Below are 24,183 nucleotides of genomic sequence, written 5' to 3' on the forward strand. Positions count from 1 at the left end.
CAAGCCCGCCGAGCCAAAGAAACTCCCATGGCTGGTCCCCAGGCGGCGCCTCTCCTGGTGCCCGCAGGCGCGTGCACGCACGCACGTCTCCCGCCAGCGCTCAGCCGTGCTCTATTGCGCATGTCTGGGGAGGGGGCGGAGCGGCGGCTGACGGGCAGGCAGAGGCCTCAGGGAGGCGGAGGAGCTCCTCCCCAGTCGGCGAGTAGACCCGGGTCGCCGTGCGTCACTTCCGCTGGGGCGGGACGGAGCTGGGGGAGGGTGGCACCCCAGCTGCTGCCCGGGTGTTTGTGCTGGAAGCTCAGCTGATGCTGGCGGGCAGAGGGGACGCACGTACGGGGAAAAGGCGCGTCGCCCCTGCCGCCCAAGTAGCTGCGGCCTGCATCCCGGTAGGTGGCCCGTGGGGGGCCGGCGGGACGGTAGGCTAGGGGAGAAGGCTGCGGGTCGCCCCGGGGACTCCTTTGGCCCTCCGCGACTTATCTCTCCTCGGAAGGCGCTTCCACGGCGAGAGGGCGGGGAGACGCCCGGACCCGGGCTCCAGAAGGCGACCGGGCACCGGAAGGGTCCGCAGGTCCCAGGTCTGAGGGGTGCGCGATAGTCTCCTCGTCTTCTGGCCTGGTGGGCTTTGCTGGTTCGCACGGCTCAGACTGTTTAGGTTTTTCTGGTTCAGCCCCGAGCTGTCTGTTCCACCCCCGAGCCTCGCAGCCGAGGTTCCCTGAGTCTGTCTGACTTCCCGTGGGCAGTGGGTGCTCCGACAGTTCCCGGTTGCTTGTCAAAACCGTGTCCCTCCTCTGCCTACGTGATTCACCACTGTCAGTGCACCTGATGAGTCCGCTGCTCCAGGTATTTAATTATCAGCAGTTTCTTTGTAACCCCACCCACACTGAACTCTATCCCCAGCTCCTGTTGCTTAGTCGGTTTCAAATGTGTGCTGTTTAATAGGTGAAGGTGTGTTGCACTGCTTCCAGTCGCTGTCATGTAAATCATCATGCGGGGAGGAGACTGGTTTCTATACCTAATACTATGATACCTTTAAATAAAAAGTGGTGACACCTAGGAAAAACTTAGATGAGGAGCTATCACTTAATCCTATTTAAAGTGGTGCTTTTTACTTCTGGTAACATCCCATTTGAACTGCATCCCAATCTACAGTCCCGATTATTGAGCTTTCAAAAATGACAAAAGTAGGTTTTAGTGTATCAAGGAAATGTTGTTAAGACAGTGAAATACAAAGAATTTTAAATCCGGGAGTTTTAGAAACGTTTAGTGCACTGAGACCCGAGAGTTTAATGCCCATTGTAGCTGTTTATGTCAAATCTCTTGTGCACATTAGTTGTGCTTTGAATGTAAGAATATATTCTTTCTTCATCATTTTTCTTAAACTTTTTTCTCGATGTTGATCTTGTTTTTCTCTGTTCCTGGGTCAGATCGTAATTAAAACCTTGAGAGCAGTGTCCTTTTAACAAGTCAAGTTGGATGAAAAGATCACTTTCACTAGTTTATATGTTTACTTGCTTCAAGTGCAGAGTTAATCAAGGTACATCTTTTGAGTTGTTTTTTTGCTTAGTAATAATGACGGAGGATTTGTGCGGAAGGGTTCTTACTGCTTGGTGTGTGGAACGTATATTTGTGAAAAGGTCATAGAACTCTTAGCGGGACATCCTCCTGTCATGTCTTAGTTCTGACCTTTATTTCCCATGTCTTATATTTTATTTCATTCACACTGTCCAGTACTATTTCGGACGTCCTGCCATTGCCCTGAGCTTTTCTGGATGTCTTTTCTCTTGTGTTTTTTTTTTTTTTTTTTTTTTCTGCTTGGCAAACTGCCTCTTCCTAACTCTGAATGGCTGTCAAGGCTCTACCCTTGTTCTCGCTACACCAGAATTTTAAAATTTGAAAGCCAAGGACTACTTTAGTACTTCTGTAAATATATTGAAATGTCTTGGGAAATATAGTGTATATATGCAGATAAGCATTTTTATGAGGAAGAGAAACTTTTATCAAATTTTGCGATCCCCAAATTCTGGAGAAGAATTAAGTGTATATCCTTCTTTGGTAAATCCAGTCTTATGATTTCTGCTGTCACTGTGCTAGTAACTCCAAACATAAATCCAACAGCCTATGTTCCTGTAGTCTCCATGTGAATGCCCCACTGTTTCTATATTCTGTAAAACCAAGAAATTTTTATTAAATTGGCCCCCTTCCAAGCTATCTCATATCCACAAATGGCATTCTCCCTGTTTCTCTGATTAAAACCCTTAAGTTGTCTTTACACCCCCTTCTCCTTACCCTGTTCTTTCCTGTCACCAAGTGCTGTGTTTTGTTGATTGCTCCATTTTCAAAGTGTGGCTCAGAGCAATAGTCATCTCCATTATAGTACTTTTATCTTAATCCAGTCCAAACCTCTGTCACTTCATGTCTCCATAATTGCAGTATAACCAAATGAAGTCCCCCATAAATTAATTCTTTCCGTCCTTAGCGGAGCCTCCACCTAGCAGTTCCTGAATTTCTTCTAGTTATAACTTCATTCCATCCGCAGTGGCTGGTCTAAGCCTCACTCTTCTATTTGTGCCTGCATCTGTATTTGTACTGTCCTATAAATAGAGTACATCATGAGAAACACTGGACTGGAAGAAGCACAAGCTGGAATCAAGATTGCCGAGAGAAATATCGATAACCTCAGATACGCAGATGACACCACCCTTATGGCAGAAAGTGAAGAGGAACTCAAAAGCCTCTTGATGAAAGTGAACGTGGAGAGTGAAAAAGTTGGCTTAAAGCTCAACATTCAGAAAACGAAGATCATGGCATCCGGTCCCATCACTTCATGGCAAATAGATGGGGAAACAGTGGAAACAGTGTCAGACTTTATTTTTCTGGGCTCCAAAATCACTGCAGATGGTGACTGCAGCCATGAAATTAAAAGACGCTTGCTCCTTGGAAGGAAAGTTATGACCAACCTAGATAGTATATTCAAAAGCAGAGACATTACTTTGCCAACAAAGTTTGTCTAGTCAAGGCTATGGTTTTTCCATTGGTCATGTATGGATGTGAGAGTTGGACTGTGAAGAAAGCTGAGCGCCGAAGAATTGATGCTTTTGAACTGTGGTGTTGGAGAAGACTCTTGAGAGTCCCTTGGACTGCGAGGAGATCAGCCCTGGGATTTCTTTGGAAGGAATGATGCTAAAGCTGAAACTCCAGTACTTTGGTCACCTCATGCAAAGAGTTGACTCACTGGAAAAGACTCTGATGCTGGGAGGGATTGGGGGCAGGAGGAGAAGGGGACGACAGAGGATGAGATGGCTGGATGGCATCACTGACTCGATGGACGTGAGTCTGAGTGAACTCCGGGAGTTGGTGATGGATAGGGAGGCCTGGCGTGGTGCGATTCATGGGGTCGCAAAGAGTCAGACACAACTGAGCAACTGAACTGAACTGAACTGATAAATAGAGTCTGGTCCTCCTGCTCTTTTCTCAGTTGATGATGGCACTTTACAGTTTACCTTCTTTATCTGTTTGCAATCTAACTTTTGTCTCAGCTCAATTTGCTCTCCAAACCCTTATCTGCATTTACTAGTGTTGTGATTTGGGAGCAGTTAAATTCAGCTTGTTGATTTTGTTGACAGCTCTTTTTGGCAGTTTTGGCCTGATAACTGTCTTTCTAGAGGGGTGTTCTAAAATTGTATGATCATGAGATTGTCTAGACTTCCCTTAATTGTTCCCCTTTTCAGATTTGCTATCTATGCTGTATTTCTTTGCCAGGTTGATAGGTGTATTCTAGTTGGTCTTGAGGATTATCTCTTATTGGAAAGAAACAATGAAGATCCCTTACTGTAATCCTGGCTTTTATAGCTCTGTTCTCTGCTTGACTCTTGGACCCATGTCTACCATTTTTCCTATTTCTTACTTTCCTTTAACTAGCTTATTCTTATTATTCCTGAATAGACAAAGTTCATTCCTGTCTCCAAAGCTTTGGTTGCTTTTTCCTCTGTCTTGAGTGCTATTTTCCTGGACACTTTGAAATAATTTGCTTACTTGGTTCATTCAGGTCTCCAGTAACATGTCAACTCAATTCTTCTCCTGACTACATCAGTTGAAATAGCCCTCCCTGGGCCCTTTTCTCCCCAGCCTCCAGCTTTATTTTTCTGCATGGTACTTCTTGATCTGTTGTTAGACATTGTATTAGTTACTTGTTTGTTAATAAGTTGTCTTGTCCTCCAAGACCTAGGAAACTGGGTTTAATAACTCTCAATAAATGGATTATTCCTTTTACTATGAAATAGTATGCCTTTTTAATCTTATTTAATGCTTTTGCTTTAAAGTGCTTTTTGCTTTCTTTTGATTATATAGGCCTTGGTATATATTTTCCCCTATTCCTTTATTTTCATCCTTTCTTTGTCATCATATTACAGTAACATCTAGTAACTAGCTTGCAGCTGGAATTTTCGTTTCTAAAATTTTACTCTTCCTGTACATTTTGTACAGTTTTTTTTTTTTTTTTTGCTTCCTTATTTTTGTTCTATCACTGAATGCCTTAAACCTACTTACTTTATTTTCTATTATTTCTAATCTCGGTTACACTTTTTCTTGTTGGCTGTACTTGCCAGTAGTCTCTTGCAGTGATGGTTCTTTAACTGTGAGTTCATCTTCAGTGGGGGTTGCTGAAAGAGTCTCTTGCCTGAGCTTCGGAAGTGTCCTTCCACAGTGGTTTCAGTGGACTCAGCAGAGGCCGCATAGAGTTCCCTAGCTCAGACTAGTTTCCATTGCTTAGTCAATGCACCTTAAAGGAAATGTGACTGCAGATCCAGGTATGTGATGCCTCTTCAACCGTGGGTTTTCCACTGTTGGTTTTGTTTTATTGAGGGTTTCTTTTTTAAAAAAACTTTATTGTGGTAAAAAAAAATCATAAAATTTAATATGTTAATCATTTTTAAGTGTATAGTTCAGTGGCATCCAGTAGATTCACATTGTCATGAAACAAATTTCCAGTACTTTTTCATCTTGTAGAACTGAAACCCTACCCAGTAAACAATTCCCCTCTGTCCCATTCCTCTAGCCCTGTAACCATCATTCTGCTGTCTGTCTTGGTGAATTTGACTGTTCTAGAGCTCTCATGTAAGTGGAGTCATATAGTACTTGTTCGTTTTATTTTGCCTAATGTCCTCAAAGGTCATCCACGTTAGCGCTTGGGGGGATTTCCTTCCTTCTCCAGTCTGCATAACAGCCCATTGTGTGCATATACCACATTTTGTTTATTTAACTGGTGCACATTTGGATGGTTCCCACCTCTGCTGTTATGAGTGCTATGATACACATCGGTGTGCACACTTTTTAAGTCCCTGTTTTCAGTTTCTTTGAATATATACCTAGGATCACTGGATCTTGTGGTAGGTCTATATTAATATTGTGAGGAATTGGTATACTGGTTTTTTGTTTTTTAACTTTTATTGAAGTGTAGTTGATTTATAATGTCGCGTTTTACTATTTTCCATAGTGACTACAGCATTTTCCAGTTGCACCAACAGTGCTCCGGTTCAGTGCTCAGCTTCTCCACATCTTTATCAACACTTGATATTTTCTGGCATTTTTGTTTTGTTCTGTTTTTTGGTTTAAACAACAGAATTTATTTCTCAGGTATTTTTTTCTTTTCTTTTCTTTCTTTGGTAATAGCCATCCTGATAAGTGTGGGATAATACCTCAGTTGGTTTTGATTTGTATTTCTCTCATATCAGTCATGTTTTTCATCTTTTCTTGTGCTTAAATTTACTGAATGTCATCTTTGGAGAAAGATGATGTCTTTCATCTCTTCAAGTCCTTTGCCCATTTTTTAATTGATTTTTGTTGTTGAATTACAGGAGTCCATTATTAGTTTTGAATGTAGCTTTTTTATCCACGAGTCCTTTAGATGTATTTTATCATGTATTTCTGTGTTGGGGATGGTGGAACTTTTGTGTTAATTCAGCTTATTACATTGACTGCACATCCTGAGGGGTACAGAAGAGCCAGCAAGGCACATAGGTTTGCTTTTTTTCTTTCCTCCCCTCTACAGATTTTAAAGTAGTATGCTCACGTGCAATTTGGAAAGATGTTAGTTCAGACTATCTTCTGAAGAATCACAATGGGTTCTTGGTTCCTGTCATTCATAGTCTTGTCCCCTTACTCCATCTGTCAGAGATCTGCTGGCAGCATCTTCCTAATGTCATTCCTTTGCTTAACATAGTTCATTGACAGTTTGATCTTTAATCTCTTTGCTAAGATTGTCAGACCCTTCATAATCTGGCTCCTCCTGTCTTTGCAGTATCACCTTTGGCCTGTCCCTCATTAGTGGCTCCAGGTCTTAGAAAGAATTGACTGCTTGCAATTTTTGCTTATATTGTGTGTACTTTCTTAAATGCTTTTTTTTGTTTGTTTGTGTTTGTTTTCCCCATTATTTAGAATTCTCTCCTTCCTCTCTGATCTTTTACCATGTGATGAATTACTTTTTTGCCCAGTTTTCAGCATCGCATCTTTTTTTTTCAGACTGACCTGGATGTCTACTCTTTGTGTCTTCCATTCATACAGTACCATCTGTTAAAGTGCATTGCATTGTTTTCTTAAATTACAAATATGATGCTTTCTCTTTGTAAATAATAGAATCCATCCAAAAGTAAAAGCCCTTCTCCAAAGCCCTTCTCTCGAAAGCCCTTCTTTTTCAATTCCACATCTCAGTTCACAGGAATAAACAAACAGATGCTTACCCTTTCAGAATGTGTGTGTGTGTGTGTAGCCACAGATTTCAGCTGCATATATAGGTTTTTGTTTTCTTGTATTACATAATACCTTTGTGTCTACATCTGTGTATCCTTGTGTGTATGATATTCCTACATATGTTATTGCAGTTTGCCTTCCTCTCTATACTGTATATAAAGGATATATACATTGGATACATTGGATCATCTAGTTCCTAACTGCTATGTAACATTACATTGTAATTCATTGTATTATATGTTATGTACTGTAATTTATTTAACCATCCCTTTCTAGAAGACACTAAAGAGTTGTTGATCAGTGTTTTGATATTTCAAGCAGTGTGGCAAAGAATGTGTGTATGTACCTGTACTCCTGTGCAGTTATTTCTGTAGGATAGATTCTTTATGGTGGAATTACTGGAATTACTAATCAAAGAACATGTGCCTTTAAAATTTTGATAGATAGCTATTAAAAATTCATTAAATTCTGTCAGGTAGCCCTCTGTGTCCCATTTCCCCAGGTTATTATCAGTACTGGATATTATCAGCTATTTGCATTTTACCAATTGAAAGAACAGAATATCTGTTTTAAATGGCATTTATGTTGTGGTTATGAGCCCCTTGTCTATTAGGTGTTGCACATAGTTTTGGAGAAGGTGTGGCAACCCACTCTAGTACTCTTGCCTAAAAAAATCCCACGGACAGTCCATAGGGTCTCAAGGAGTTAGACTCTACTGAAGCGACTTAGCACGTACACACGTAGTTTATTCTAGTCTGACTTCTTTGATTAAATGAGCAGTCACTACTAGACCGTGAAATCTTTACAAGCTATCTCAAGCTCTAGACTGAAAGTTTCTTGGTATCCTCTTTGTGGTCTCAGCATTTAGGACTATATCTGGCATCAAGTTGTTGAATGTGTGCCCAACACACAGTGAGGCCAGACAAACTGAAATGTCCACGTTTGGAGTGGGAGAAGGGTTTATTGCAAGAGCCATAAAGCTGGCAGCACCTGCTCAAAAGACCTGAACTCTGATGGGTTTAGGGGAAGAGATTTTATAAGCAAAATTTGTGGGGAGGCCTCTTCTGATAGGTTGAGGTGACAAAATGGTGTCCCAGGAATCTCAGTCATCAGCTTTCTGGTTCCAGCCAGTCTGGGGTCTTAGGGCTTGTGCTCAGCCTGCCATTACTATCGTCTTCCCGGGGAGGGGCCTTAGTTCCTGTAGAAGAACTCAGAGATTTCTGTAAGATTGTTATATACATCCCCCCAGGATGAACCAGGACCCTGTCCCATCTCTGCACTGATGTCTTTTTCTGCATTCCCTCACTGTCTTAATTAACTGTTTGAATCTGCCCTTTGGAACTCAGGGAGGGTCTCAGAGGCTGAAGGCCTTTTTCTTACTAATAAGAAATTGGAGACACAGGCTTTCATGCATGGGAGGGTCCCATAGGGTCCTGGTTGGTTTCAGTCCCCCCTTTTCTTTGATATGCCTCAATCCTGAAGGGAACAGGTGTTGGACAGGAGAATAGCATTTTGGATAGAGGTTAATAAATTCGACAGAGGAACTCGATTTCAGGGGGACTAAGTTTCACATTAAATATTCTATAAATGGTTTGCAGTGAATAGGAGTATGAGACTTGACTATTGTCCTCGAAGAACTTAAAGTCTAGTGTCACATAAACTAGATAAGACTTTAATAATAAAGAAGAAAAACAGTAGAATATTTAAATTGTGTCAATGAAAAATTAATCAGCAGGTCTAAGAAAGAATTGGGAGATTTTATTTGAGCCAAATTTGAGGATTATAACCCAGGAAGAGTATCTCAGAAAACTCTGAGAACTGTTCCAGCTGTTAGAAGTTGAGACACAGTGTATATAAGATGTTTTGAAACCGAGGGCTGTACATAAAATAATGTATATCGACAGTTTGCGTAATCTAGACTTAAGTACCAGCACAGCGGGTCATGTGGCCCTTTACAAGGTCAAGAAAAGATGTTCTGTCTTGCTGATGTTGGGAGAATGTTGCTGTGAATGTGGAGCAGGTATTCCTGCTGGTGGGGGAGGTGTGGTAGGCAGAGAGTGCAGGTAGAAAGGAGGCCAAGGGGCAGAGAAGAACTTTTATGTTTAAGTTTTCCTTGTCTTACCATGAATATAGATTTTGTTTCACAGTTGCATGTTCGGTTTTGTGTTGTAGGAGACCTTATTTATCCGGTAGCTTCTCTAAATTAGTTTCCATGAAACATCCTACTATTCACTTCTTTTCTCATTGATTTCTATACTAAAACATTAATTACCTTCTATTTGCTTAAAAATGAAATCTCTATTGCCATCATGAAAATATATTGTCCTATCTTCTTTTGAGACAAGTTCCTGAGTTTAGTTCAAGTAATGTAATATATTTTATCTCTTCCCCAACTTCAGTTTTACCTTGAATCCTAATCTTTTTTTTTTTTTTTTTTCTTGCCATTTTAGGTAAGACCATGAATTATGGCATTTCTTAAATGAAGCATTCAGGAATGAAGTGAAAGTCATAACGTATAGAAAATAAGTAATTTTTAAGTTATGTCTATTAATTTGACTATAGATTTATATTATATTTACCTCCTTAGTAATGCGAGAAGTCTTTGTGGGAAGCAGAGGAGCAAGCAGCTGCCTTTCTTGTGCTCACCTGAACATTACTGGAGGATAAGCCACATCAGTCTACAGAGAGGTGTTCATATGAGCAGAATAAGATGTAAATGGACCAAAAGTGAAGCTCATTCTTGCAGTAAGCACTGTTCCCCCCTAAGCCACCATGGTTTACATCTTGGAATCTTGAGACTTAGCACTTCTGCTCCCAAGGGACTTACAAAAGTGAGCCCTCGTATGTCCCGTATTAAAAATACTTTGAACTCTGTTTCAAAGGCTGTTTTTGGCAAACAAAATGAAATGATCTCTCGTTTAGCTCAACTTAAGCCAAGTTCTCGAATATTAAGAAAAGTGACAGATAGCAGTTGGTTAAAACAGAAAAGCGTTAAACAAACCATCAAGTTTCTGAAAAAGTATAGTGACAAGTCAGCAGAAAAGAGTTCTATTCCAGCGAAGGAAAGTCAGGTTATAGAGAAAGACGATATAGGTAAACCAAGCCTTTTTCATTACACAAGTAATATAACCACAAAATTTGGAGAGTCATTCTACTTTTTGTCAAGTCATATTAATTCATACTTCAAGCGTGAGGAAAAAATGTCTCAACAGAAGGAAGATCAACATTTCCAGGAAAAATCAGAACTTGAACTTAAAAAGGTTGAAGATGAGAAACCCAGTTCTCCAGATCCTGGCATCCTGTCTGATAAGAAGCTAGATTCAGAAGCTTCTTTATATTCTGAGGACAAGCCTGGAAGTCCCAGTGGAACACCTGAGGTTCTCCCCATTTCTACTAAACAGAGTATTGCTAACTTTCTCTCTCGTCCCACGGAAGGTGTACAAGCCTTAGTAGGTGGTTATATTGGTGGACTTGTCCCCAAACTAAAGTATGATTCAAAGAGTCAGTTAGAAGACCAGGAAGAGGCGACAAAAGCTGAGCAGGCTGTCAGCAAAGACAAAAACGCAGAGGAGAAAAGGCGGTTATCTCTTCAGCGAGAAAAGGCAAGTCGTTATTCATTGTGATTTTAAGTTTCATTTCCTACTGTGATTTAAGAACTTTGATCATCTGTTGGTATCACTGGAGCAGTTTTCATACTTGAATCATACATATTTTAATATGTCTTTGCAGATCATTGCCAGAGTGAGTATTGATAACAGAACTCGGGCGTTAGTTCAAGCATTAAGAAGAACAACTGACCCAAGGCTCTGCATTAATAGGGTTGAAGAACTGACTTTCCATCTTCTAGAATTTCCTGAGGGAAAAGGAGTGGCTGTCAAGGTAATTTTGATTACCTTTAATCTGGTTTTTTCTTGGAATAAAAGTACTAGTACGCCTTCTGAAATGGGGAAGGAGACACCTTTCATTTTTCTGTTTAAACATTTTTGTGGTTTTATCATGTGTGTGGTGTTTTACATACTCAGTAATTACCCATTTATTCTGTGATATGCATTGCACTAAATGGTCATTTTTCTTCTGTAATATGTTATGCTCTTAGTATTCATATCTATACTTTTAAGATACTTCCACCATTTTAAAATAGAAGATATATCTCAGTGTATTAGTTGAATTGCCTAATAGCTACCAAGGTTTTCTTAAATGCAATGTTAAGTGTTTATGTTATGCAGCTACTCTTCGGACAGGAGTTTGTAATTCATAAGTAAAACAACTGCTTGTTTTTATTTCATGATCTTTCTGTATTTGAAAGTCTAAAAATTTTTATGATCTTATTGGCAGTTGAACTTGTGATTCTATTAATAAAACAAATAGATTTTCTTTGCCTCAGTTTTTTCAAATATAAAACAGTGAAAATAATTTAGATCTACTTAAGCAGACTGTTTTCATGCTAGCATGTGTGCTAAGTTGCTTCAGTTGTGTCTGACTCTTCACGACCCCACGGACGGTAGCCTGCCAGGCTCCTCTGTCTATGGAATTCTCCAGACAAGAGTACTGGAGTGGGTTGTCATTCCCTTCTCCAGGGGATCTTCTTGACCCAGGGATGGAACCTGTCTCATGTCTCCTGCATTGGCAGGCGGGTTCTTTACCACTAGTGCCACCTGGGAAGCCCTGAAATACCATAAAATGTGAATGATGTCTCTTTACCTCTGTACTAAGATTATTAGTAACATATAATTAACAATTTGGACATGTCATATAAAGAATAGACAGCATTAATATTTTGTTAGAGATCCATCAGTGCGTATTTTTTACTTGCCATCCAGAAAATTGTCAGTTAACTTAGTTCATATTTATTCAGCAGTTTGATAACAATCTTGCTAAAGAGTTACACATTTTAAATTAATTTTCCCTCTGAAATTTCATACAATACATATATTGTAATAGCTAAACTTTAGAATATCATGTTCATAGAATTTGGAATTATCTTTCATATATATGTAATCTCTTATCTAAAAGATAAATTTTCCAAATATGGATATGCTTTTAAGTCATTTTAACATTTAGGTGATACACTGAAAGCAAACCTCTAAGATAAAGATGCATACTTTAATGAACTTTTTAAGAAAAACATTTTATTGAAATATGATACACATGCAGTTATAAAGCTCAATGAGTTTCCATACACCTTTACATAGCCAGCACCCAGATGAAAAGCAGAATTTGTCAGCACTGCAGAAGTCTCCCTTGGACCCCATTTCAGTCACAGTCTCCCAAAAAAGGGATCACAAATTAGTTTTGTCTGTTTTTGTACATTATGTAAACTGTTGTTTCTGTCACTCAGCACACTGGTAGGAATCTTTTACATTGTTGTGGGTGGTTGTAGGTCATTCATTCTTGTTTCTTTCTTATTCCATTGTGTGAATGTATTGTAGCTTATTTACTCATGGTAGTGTTGATGGATTTCTGGATAGTTTTCAGTTTTAGTCTGTTGTGACCTGTTTTGTTAATAGAAACTTTGAGAACTCATAACTGACCTTAAATCTAGGGACCCTTCAATACCTTGGAGAAATGTGATACATATTTTCTTGTAGAGTGGCTAACCTTCCGAATTTACCTGGCTTCCTTTTTGTTGGTATTGTTGATGTGTTCCTTCTTCCTTTTTGTTTCTTGCACATTGGAATTTAAATATAAAGACTTGATTGCATTGAGCGTTTTCTTGTTGGAGTATACTGTAGATGATATTATGTACCTCATGTTGCATCATGTCAAAACATAATTGGTTGAACAACAATTAGTAATGCTAAGGTTGATCACTGAATTTGGAAGATTACAGTCTTATCTTTTCACTGTACAGTTAGGCTAGAAGTATTAGTCCACCAACTGTTAATCTAATTGTTTCCAAAACTTGTCATTTTATTAGGGTTTCAGAACGATAAATTTCTAATTCTGTCATTCCTTCTGCCTTATAATTGACATTTTCCTGTAAAAGTGGAGATTTCTTCGCCCATCTAAAGCTATTTGGTTACTCTCAGAAATCAATGTTGCAGGAAAAATAAAAGAAATGAGTAATTTCGTTCTACTTAGTCACCAGTTTTCAAAGTAAAGAGTTTGCTCTAAAAGCTGCTTCAGTGATGAGATGAATTCTTGGTGTTTTTTTCTTTTTATTATCATTATTAACTCATAATTTTTCATAAGTTGTGTTTCCATAATCTTTCCCCCATCCTTTTTTTTAATGTGTGATTTATTTTAACTTTGACTAGTAGGGTGCCCTTCAAGCTGTTTCTTGTGTCTTTTTTGAAATTTTTGTAAAAATATTATACAGAGAAAATATACATAAGTATACAGCTCCATACATTTTCAAAAATTGAACACATCTATATAACAACCACCCCAGTTAAGAAACAGAATGTTTCTAAAAGCCTCTTTATGCTCCCTTCCAATCATTCTTTAAAAAGATTGACCAGTTTTCTAGCAGTATAGATGAGTAGTACCTCTTTCTGCTTGTTATATAAATGGAATGATACAGAATGTGCTCTTTTATGTCCCCCCACCCCCATCAGCATTATGTTTGTGAGAACCTTTATACTGATGAGTGTAGCTAAGGAACATTTATTCTCATTGTTATGTATTCTGTTGTATGAATATAGTACAATGTAGTGGACATTTGGATAGCTTCCTCTTTGGAAATATTTAGGAATAGTACTTCTGGGATGTATCTTTTGGAAAACATAAGAGTAGTAGTCCTGTTTGGGCTTTTCTGGTGGCTCAGCAATAAAGAATCTGCCTGCAATGCAGCAGACCAAGGTTTCATCCCTAGGTCGTGAAGATACGCTGGAGGGGGTCATGGCAACCCACTCCAGTGTTCTTGCATAGAGAATCCCGTGAACAGAGGTACCTGTCAGGCTGCAGTCGATAGGGTCGCATAGTCGGACACGCCTGAAGCAACTAAGCACAGCAACAGCAGTAGTCCTGCTTGTAGAGTATGCCTGTTCTCATATTAGTGGACACTGCCAGATGCTTTTGCAAAGTGCTTTTATTAGTTCATACTTTCACCGGGATTGTATGAGCCTTCTGGTTATGCTTCCTCCTCTCCAATGCCTTATATTATCTTCTTATTTTAGCCATTTTGTTAGATGTTTAGTGATTTAAATTGTGGCTTTAATTTGTACTTCTCTGGTACCTGTGAAGTTCAGCAGCTTTCCAGTGTTTATTGGCCATTTGTTTACTGCTGAAGCTGAAGCTCCAATACTTTGGCCACCTGATGTGAAGAATTGACTCATTGGAAAAGACCTGATGCTGGGAAAGATTGAAGGCAGGAGGAGAAGGGGACGAGAGAGGATGAGATGGTTGGATGGCATCACCGACTTCATTGGACATGAGTCTGAGCAAGCTCTAGGAGTTGGTGATGGACAGGGAGGCCTCGTGTGCTTCAGTCCATGGGGGTCGCAAAGAGCTGGACATGACTGAGCAACGGAGCTGAACTGTTTGCTGCCCTCATAAAGTGCCTAGTCCAGGTCTTGCTCATTTTTCCATTGGGTTGATCAGCCTTTTCTGTTTGACCTGGAAATTTTCTTTATCAATTATGGATATGTCTTTATATATTATAAAATATGTATATGTTATACATGTATGTGTCTTATAAATATATTCGCCTACTCTGTGGGTTACCTTTCATTCTTTCTAATGGTTTTTGATGAGTAGATGTTCTTAATTTTAATATACTACAGTTTTTAAATATTTTCCTTATGATTAGCACTTTGTGTCCTGTTTAAGAAATCTTTGCCTGTTTTAAAATCAGGCAAAGATTTATCCTGTGTTTGTTTCTGAAACTTGATTTCTTTTACTTTTACATATACATATTCATCTAGAATAGGTTTGATTGTATAGTGTGAGGTAGGAGCCTTGATTTTGTGAAATGCCTTTCTAATGGTTTTCTTTCTTTCTAATGGTTTTTGATGAGTAGATGTTCTTAATTCTAATATACTACAGTTTTTAAATATTTTACTTATGATTAGCACTTTGTGTCCTATTTAAGAAATCTTTGCCTGTTTTAAAATCAGGCAAAGATTTATCCTGTGTTTGCTTCTGAAACCTGATTGCTTTTACTTTTACATATATACTATTCATCTATAGTATACAATCAAACTATTGTATAGTGTTTGATTGTATAGTGTGAGGTAGGAGCCTTGATTTTGTGAAATGCCTATATCCAGTTGACTAGCACCATTTATTGCAGAGTGTCATTGTAAATCTGAATTTGGCAATAAGGAGTTCATGGTCTGAGCCACAGTTAGCTCCTGGTCTTCTTTTGCTGACTGTATAGAGCTTCTCCATCTTTGGCTGCAAAGAATATAATCAATCTGATTTCGGTGTTGACCATCTTGTAATGTCCATGTATAGAGTCTTCTCTTGTGTTGTTGAAAGAGGGTGTTTGTTATGACCAGTGCATTTTCTTGGCAAAACTCTATTAGTCTTTGCCCTGCTTCATTCTGTATTCCAAGGCCAAATTTGCCTGTTACTGCAGGTGTTTCTTGACTTCCTACTTTTGCATTCCAGTCCCCTATCATGAAAAGGACATCTTTTTTGGGTGTTAGTTCTAAAAGGTCTTGTAGGTCTTCATAGAACTGTTCAACTTCAGCTTCTTCAGCATTACTGGTTGGGGCATAGACTTGGATTACTGTGATATTGAGTGGTTTGCCTTGGAAACGAACAGAGATCATTCTGTCGTTTTTGAGATTGCATCCAAATTACTGCATTTTGGACTCTTTTGTTGACCATGATGGCTACTCCATTTCTTCTGAGGGATTCCTGCCCGCAGTAGTAGATATAATGGTCATCTGAGTTAAATTCACCCATTCCAGTCCATTTCAGTTCGCTGATTCCTAGAATGTTGACATTCACTCTTGCCATCTCCTGTTTGACCACTTCCAATTTGCCTTGATTCATGGACCTGACATTCCAGGTTCCTACGCAGTATTGCTCTTTACAGCATCCGACCTTGCTTCTATCACCAGTCACATCCACAGCTGGGTATTCTCTTTGCTTTGGCTCCATCCCTTCATTCTTTCTGGAGTTATTTCTCCACTGATTTCCAGTAGCATATTGGGCACCTACTGACCTGGGGAGTTTCTCTTTCAGTGTCCTATCATTTTGCCTTTTCATACTGTTCATGGGGTTCTCAAGGCAAGAATACTGAAGTGGTTTGCCATTCCCTTCTCCAGTGGACCACATCCTGTCAGATCTCTCCACCATGACCCGCCCGTCTTGGGTTGCCCCCACGGGCATGGCTTAGTTTCATTGAGTTAGACAGGGCTGTGGTCCTAGTGTGATTAGATTGACTAGTTTTCTGTGAGTATGGTTTCAGTGTGTTTGCCCTCTGATGCCCTCTTGCAACACCTACCGTCTTACTTGGGTTTCTCTTACCTTGGGCGTGGGGTATCTCTTCACAGCTGCTCCAGCAAAGCACAGCCATTGCTCCTTACCTTGGACGAGGGGTATCTCCTCACTGCCGCCCTTCCTGACCTTCAATGTGGGATAGCTCCTCTAGGCCCTCCTGCGCCAGAGCAGGAGGTAACTCCGGGTAACTCCTCTCGTTGACGCCCCTGGCTTCGGGCGTGGGTTGCTCCTCCCGGCCGCAGCCCCTGGCCTCGGGCGTGGGGGCGTGGGGTAGCTCCTCCCGGCCGCCACCCCTAACCTCGGACGCGGGGTAACTCCTCTCGTCGCCACGGAAAACCACGAGACCATTCAGGTATGACCTAAATCAAATCCCTTATGATTATACAGTGGAAGTTAGAAACAGATTTAAAGGCCTAAATCTGATTGATAGAGTGCCTGATGAACTATGGAATGAGGTTCGTGACATTGTACAGGAGACAGGGATCAAGACCATCCCCATAGAAAAGAAATGCAAAAAAGCAAAATGGCTGTCTGGGGAGGCCTTACAAGTAGCTGTGAAAAGAAGAGAAGCGAAAAGCAAAGGAGAAAAGGAAAGATATAAACATCTGAATGCAGAGTTCCAAAGAATAGCAAGAAGAGATAAGAAAGCCTTCTTTAGTGATAATGCAAAGAAATAGAGGAAAAAACAACAGAATGGGAAAACTAGGGATGTCTTCAAGAAAATCAGAGATACCAAAGGAACATTTCATGCAAAGATGGGCTCAATAAAGAACAGAAATGGTATGGACTTAACAGAAGCAGAAGATATTAAGAAGAGATGGCAAGAATACACAGAAGAACTGTACAAAAAAGATCTTCACGACCCAGATAATCACGATGGTGTGATCACTGACCTAGAGCCAGACATCCTGGAATGTGAAGTCAAGTGGGCCTTAGAAAGCATCACTACGAACAAAGCTAGTGGAGGTGATGGAATTCCAGTTGAGCTATTCCAAATCCTGAAAGGTGATGCTGTGAAAGTGCTGCATTCAATATGCTAGCAAATTTGGAAAACTCAGCAGTGGCCACAGGACTGAAAAGGTCAGTTTTCATTCCAATCCCGAAGAAAGGCAATGCCAAAGAATGCTCAAACTACTGCACAATTGCACTCATCTCACACGCTAGTAAAGTAATGCTCAAAATTCTCCATGCCAGGCTTCAGTAATATGTGAACCGTGAACTTCCTGATGTTCAAGCTGGTTTTAGAAAAGGCAGAGGAACCAGAGATCAAAATACCAACATCCGCTGGATCATAGAAAAAGCAAGAGAGTTCAAGAAAAACATCTATTTCTGCTTTATTGACTATGCCAAAGCCTTTGACTGTGTGGATCACAATAAACTGTGGAAAAATCTTCAAGAGATGGGAATACCAGACCACCTGATCTGCCTCTTGAGAAATTTGTATGCAGGTCAGGAAGCAACAGTTAGAACTGGACATGGAACAACAGACTGGTTCCAAATAGGAAAAGGAGTTCGTCAAGGCTGTATATTGTCACCCTGTTTATTTAACTTGTATGCAGAGTACATCATGAGAAACGCTGGACTGGAAGAAGCACAAGCTTGAATCAAGATTGCCGGGAGAAATCTCAATAACCTCAGATATGCAGATGACACCACCCTTATGGCAGAAAGTGAAGAGGAACTAAAAAGCCTCTTGATGAAAGTGAAAGTGGAGAGTGAAAAAGTTGGCTTAAAGCTCAACATTCAGAAAACGAAGATCATGGCATCCGGTCCCACCACTTCATGGCAAATAGATGGGCAAACAGTGTCAGACTTTATTTTTCTGGGCTCCAAAATCACTACAGATGGTGACTGCAGCCATGAAATTAAAAGACGCTTACTCCTTGGAAGGAAAGTTATGACCAACCTAGATAGCATATTCAAAAGCAGAGACATTACTTTGCCAACAAAGGTCCTTCTAGTCAAGGCTATGGTTTTTCCTGTGGTCATGTATCGATGTGCAAGTTGGACTGTGAAGAAGGCTGAGCACCGAAGAATTGATGCTTTTGAACTGTGGTGTTGGAGAAGACTCTTGAGAGTCCCTTGGACTGCAAGGAGATCCAACCAGTCCATTCTGAAGGAGATCAGCCCTGGGATTTCTTTGGAAGAAATGATGCTAAAGCTGAAACTCCAGTACTTTGGCCACCTCATGCGAAGAGTTGACTCATTGGACAAGACTGATGCTGGGAGGGATTGGGGGCAGGAGGAGAAGGGGACGACAGAAGATGAGATGGCTGGATGGCATCACTGACTCAATGGCCGTGAATCTGAGTGAACTCCAGGAGTTGGTGATGGACAGGGAGGCCTGGCATGCTGCAATCCATGGGGTCACAAAGAGTCGGACACGACTAAGCGACTGATCTGATCTGATTGTAAATCAGGTGATTATTTATGGATATATTTTTGAACACTGTATTCTTTTCTGTAAATACATTGTTTATCCTTGTTTAAATATTGTACTGTCTAATTTATTGTGTGTGCTAGTCTCTCAGTCCTGTCCGACTCTTTGCAACCCCATGGATTGTAGCCCACCAGGCTCCTCTGTCCATGGAATTCTCTAGGCATGAATACTAAATTGGGTTGCTATTTCATTCTCCAGGGGAACTTCCCAACCCAGGGATCAAACCTGGCTCTCCTGCATTGCAGGTGGATGCTTTACTGTCTGAAATGCTAGGAAAGCCCAGTTTATTGTAGCTTTGTAACAGATTTGATGTCTGTAGTATAAATCTTCCAACATTGTTCTTCCTCTTAATAATTGGCTTAGTTATTCTTGGCACTTGTGCTTCTGTATAAATTTTAGAATCAGCTTTGCTGTTGTTCATTTGCTCAGTTGTGTCCAATGCTTTGTGACCCCATGGATTGCAGCACACCAGGATTCCTTGTCCCTCACCATCTCAAGGAGCTTGCTCCAACTCATGTCCATTGAGTTGGTGATGCCATCTAATCATCTCATCCTCTGCCGTCCCTTTCTCCTCCTGCCTTCTATGTTTACCAGCATCAAGGTCTTTTCCAATGAGTTGGCTGTTCACATCAGGTGGCCAAAGGATCAGAGCTTCAGCTTCAGCTTCAGCATCAGTCTTTCCAATTGAGGATTCAGGATTGATTTCCTTTAGGATTGACTGGTTTGATCTCCTTGCAATCCAAGGGACACTCAAGATTATTCTCCAACACCACAGTTCAAAAGCATCAATTCTTTGGTACTCAGCCTTCTTCATGGTCCAACTCTCACATCCATATATGACTGTTGGAAAAACCCAAGCTTTGACTATATGGATCTTTTTTGGCAAAGTAATGTCTCTGCTTTTTAATATGCTGTCTAGATTTGTCATAGCTTTTCTTTCAAGGAGCAAGCATCTTTTAATTTCATGACTGTAGTCACTGTCCACAGTGATTTTGGACCCCAAGAAAATAAATTATTATTATATTTATTATTTATTATAAATAAATGATTTTTATTTTATTATTTTTATTTTATTTTATTTTTATTTATTTTGTTAATACTGTCACTATTTCCATTGTTTCCCCGTCTATTTGCCATGAAGTGATGGGACTGGATGCCATGATATTTGTTTTTTGAATGTTGAGTTTTAAGTCAGCTTCTTTACTCTCCTCTTTAACCTTTATCAGGAAGCTCTTTAGTTCCTCTTTGCTTTCTGCTGTAAGGGTGTTGTTGTCTACATATCTGAGGTTATTGATATTCCTCCCAGAATTCTTGATTCCAGCTTGTGCTTCATTCAGCCCAGTATTTCACATGATATACTCTGCATATAAGTTAAATAAACAGAATGACAGTATACAGCCTTGACACACTCCTTTGCCAATTTGGAACCAGTCTATTGTCCCATGTTTGGTTCTCATTGTTGCTTCTTGACCTGCATACAGGCTTTTTTAGGAGGCAGGTAAAGTGATCTGGTATTCCCATCTCTTGAAGAATTTTCCACACTTCGTTGTGATTCACACAGTCAAAGGCTTTAGTGTAGTCAATGAAGTAGAAGTAGGTGTTATTCTGGAATTCTCTTGCTTTTTCTATGATCCAGCGGATGTTGGCCATTTGATCTTTGGTTCCTCTGCCTTTTCTAAATCCAGCTTGAACATCTGGAAGTTTTTGGTTCACATACTGTTGAAGCCTAGCTTGGAGGATTTTGAGCATAACTTTACTATCATGTGAAATGAGTGCAATTGTGCGGTAGTTTGAACATCGTTGGCATTGTGGCATTGTCCTTTGGGAATGGAATGAAAACTGACCTTTTCCAGGTCTGTGGCCAGTGCTGAGTTTTCCAAATTTGCTGGCATATTGAGTGCAGCACTTTCACAGCATCATCTGTTAGGATTTGAAATAGCTCACCTGGAATTGCATCACCTCCACTAACTTTGTAGTAATGTTTCCTAAGGCGCATTTGACTTCACAGTCCAGGATGTCTGACTCTAGGTGAGTGATCACACCATCCTGATTATATGGGTCAGGAAGATCTTTTTTGTACAGTTCTTCTGTGTATTCTTACCACCTCTTCTTAGTATCTTCTGCTTCTGTTCGGTCTGTACCATTTCTGTCCTTTTTTGTGCCCATCTTTGCATGAAGTGTCCCCTTGGTATCTCTAATTTTCTTGAAGAGATCCCTAGTCTTTCCCGTTCTATTGTTTTCCTCTATTTCTTTGCATTGTTCACTTAGGAAGACTTTCTTATCTTTCCTTGCTGTTCTTTGGAACTGCACTCAGATGGGTATATCTTTCCTTTTCTCTTTTACTTCTCTTCTTTCCTCAGATATATGTAAGTCCTCCTCAAACAATCTTTTTTTTTTTTTTTTTTACATTTCTTTTTCTTGGGGAATTTGATAAAATAAGAAAACCATACTGAGATTACATTAAATTTATGGAGTAGTTGTGGTGAATTAAGTCTTTATTGTCTTCCAAGCCTTGAAAAATCGTATCTTCTTCCATTTATTTGGACTGTTTTTATTTTCCCTCAACATCTTAGTCTATTAGGGATGCTGTGTTGTAATAAATGCCACCAACTGGGTAGCTTAGAAAGAGCAGACAGTTATTTCTCAGAGTTCTGAAAGCTGGAAGTCCAAAATCAAGGTGCCAACATGATTGCTTTCTGATGATGGCCCTCTTCCTGGTTCAGAGCGGGTGGTTTCTCACTGTGTCTTCACCTGGTGGAGTCTCCAGGGGATCTCTCTGGAGCCTCTTTCATAAGGGCACTAATCCTGTTCATAAAGGCTCCACCCTCATGACCAAGCACATCCCAAAGTCTTCACTTCCTAGTACTGTCATTCTGGGAGAGTTAAGATTTCAACAGATGAAATTTTGAGAAGACACAAATATTCAGACCAGGGCACTTAATATTTAAAAACTTTTCAATGTAGGTGTCTTGTATATCTTTTGTTAGATTTTTTTGAAAATTTAATTCCTAGGTATGTGAGAGATTTGGGTGTGATCCCTGGGTAGGGAAGAAGCCCTAGAGGAGGAAATGGCAACCCACTCCAGTATTCTTGTCTGGAGAATTCCACGGACAGAGGAGCCTGGTGCACTACAGTCCATAGGGTTGCAAAAAGTCAGATGGGACTGAGCACGCATGTGCACACACACACACACACACGTTTGTGGATAGTAATGTTATTTTTATTATATTTTAATAATGTCAAGATCACCTTTTGGTGTTTGGTCATTTGGTACCAGATTCACATACCTTATAATTTTCCTGGATGCTGGATGTTGTAAACTTTAAAAATTGCATAGGATCTAGACTGTATCAGATGATTTCTTTTTTCAGAGATAGTCTGTTTGTTCCTTTACATACAGAGTGAGGCACTGATAGCTTCAGTTAAGTTAGGGTCAGAGCTGGGTCATGGCTGGCTTACAATTGGCTTGCACCTGTGGTTTGCCCTATTTTTAGGGTATATTCTTCTTGGACTTTTAGTTGAGAACCTGGTGTGTTCTCTACCATCACCACCCTCTTGACCACTAAAATCTCAAAACTACAGAAAATCCCATTCCATATTCATTCTAGTTTTTGAACTTGTCATTTCACGTAAAGAATCGAGCGAATGTCTTGAGGTGAAACCAGTGATGTGACTAAGGCCCCTCAAGGCTTCAGTACTGTGGCTCCAAACCCTTGAGATTCTAAGTGCTCAGCTGATTTCTCTGGCCTCCGTTCATGGCCCGCTGTCTGAACCAAGCCCAGCTTTTCAATCCTTTTTTCCTTCCCCAAATCAGCAAGTTCCTCAAGGGAAGAAAAGTTATACTTCCCAGCAGTTATCCCCCTTCCAAATCTGATTTATCATAGTAGACAAAATGATTGCAGCATTGTGAAGTCACTTTATTTATTGAAAGGGAAGTGTGGCATGCTGCAGTCCAGGGGGTCTTAAAGAATTGGACATGACTGAGCAACTGAAGAACAGCAAAACACAAGTATAGCTGTGACTCAGTTGTTCTCTTAAACTTGGGGAGCTGACAAGATGAGATGCTTCTGTGTATAATAGCTAGAGAAGCTCAGGAAAACTCAACATAGAACCCCTCAGTTCAGTTCAGTCGCTCAGTCGTGTCCGACTCTTTGCGACCCCATGAATCGCAGCACGCCAGGCCTCCCTGTCCATCACCAACTCCTGGAGTTCACTCAGACTCATGTCCATCGAGTCAGTGATGCCATCCAGCCATCTCATCCTCTGTCGTCCCCTTCTCCTCCTGCTCCCAATCCCTCCCAGCATCAGAGTCTTTTCCAATGAGTCAACTCTTCTCATGAGGTGGTCAAAGTACTGGAATTTCAGCTTGAGCATCATTCCTTCAAAAGAACACCCAGGGCTGATCTCTTTTTAGAATGGACTGGTTGGATCTCCTTGCAGTCCAAGGGACTCTCAAGAGTCTTATCCAACACCACAGTTCAAAAGCATCATTTCTTTGGTGCTCAGCCTTCTTCACAGTCCAACTCTCACATCCATACACGACCACAGGAAAAACCATAGCCTTTGTTGGCAGAATAATGTCTCTGCTTTTGAATATGCTATCTAGGTTGGTCATAACTTTCCTTCCAAGGAGTAAGCGTCTTTTAATTTCATGGCTGCAGTCACCATCTGCTGTGATTTTGGAGCTCAGGAAAATAAAGTCTGACACTGTTTCCACTGTTTCCCCATCTATTTGCCATGAAGTGATGGGACCAGATGCCATGATCTTCGTTTTCTGAATGTTGAGCTTTAAGCCAACCTTTTCACTCTCCACTTTCACTTTCATCAAGAGGCTTTTGAGTTCCTCTTCACTTTCTGCCATAAGGGTGGTGTCATCTGCATATTTGAGTTTGTGGATATTTCTCTCGGCAGTCTTGATTCCAGCTTGTGCTTCTTCCAGCCCAGCATTTCTCATGATGTACTCTGCATATAAGTTAAATAAGCAGGGTGACAGTATACAGCCTTGACGTACTCCTTTTCCTATTTGGAACCAGTCTGTTGTTCCATGTCCAGTTCTAACTGTTGCTTCCTGCCTGCATACAGGTTTCTAAAGAGGCAGATCAGGTGGTCTGGTATTCCCATCTCTTTCAGAATTTTCCTAGGATTTATTTAATCTCCTGCCTGATCAACAATATGAAGTTGAATGCTTAGAATCTTGAGGTCCCAAGTTTGTTTAAACTAATTACTTGTTTATAATGATCACCCTTTACCTTCTACCTTAATTTTATTTATTAACAGTTGTTCATATTTCACAGTGAGCTACCCTTGTATTCCATATGCGGTATACATGAGATGGTTTATTTTTTTCTGTTAATAACAAGTTTAATTTCCAATAATTACAATGAAGCAATTTCGTCTTCTTTAGGATTCGGACAAAATATTGTATGAACTATATGACGTTAATCTTTTGTTGTGACAGTACTTTGTAAATATGTGTTAAGCAAATGGCATTTTCTCCAATTTTTAAGCACTGAACCTTTTAAAAAATATTTATATTGAAGTTACTTTTTGGCCTGGATATTAGGACAAATACATCCTAGATATTAGTTGACAATAATATGTGAAAA

General features: G+C 40.1%; 1 protein-coding gene across 4 annotated transcripts in view; it reads left to right on the forward strand.

The window, feature by feature from the left end:
* The window catches only part of PNPLA8 (patatin like domain 8, phospholipase A2), a 65,219-nt gene that overhangs the window by 14,607 nt on the left and 26,429 nt on the right, over nucleotides 1-24,183 (forward strand). Inside the window, exons 1-3 of one of the 4 annotated variants that reach the window (XM_086396819.1) lie at nucleotides 235-840; nucleotides 9,332-10,346; nucleotides 10,474-10,623. In XM_086396819.1, the coding sequence (XP_086252945.1) occupies nucleotides 9,441-10,346; nucleotides 10,474-10,623 (1,056 nt within the window). In that variant the 5' untranslated portion in view covers nucleotides 235-840; nucleotides 9,332-9,440. Of the gene's footprint in view, nucleotides 1-234; nucleotides 841-9,194; nucleotides 10,347-10,473; nucleotides 10,624-24,183 lie in introns of those variants that run through there. The other 3 variants (XM_086396817.1, XM_086396818.1, XM_086396816.1) reach the window with 3 other exon arrangements.

The sequence above is a fragment of the Bos grunniens genome, chromosome 4 (genome assembly GCF_055505025.1).
Source record: "Bos grunniens cultivar Pamir isolate PY7600 chromosome 4, Bosgru_T2T1.0, whole genome shotgun sequence".
Lineage (NCBI taxonomy): Eukaryota > Metazoa > Chordata > Mammalia > Artiodactyla > Bovidae > Bos > Bos grunniens.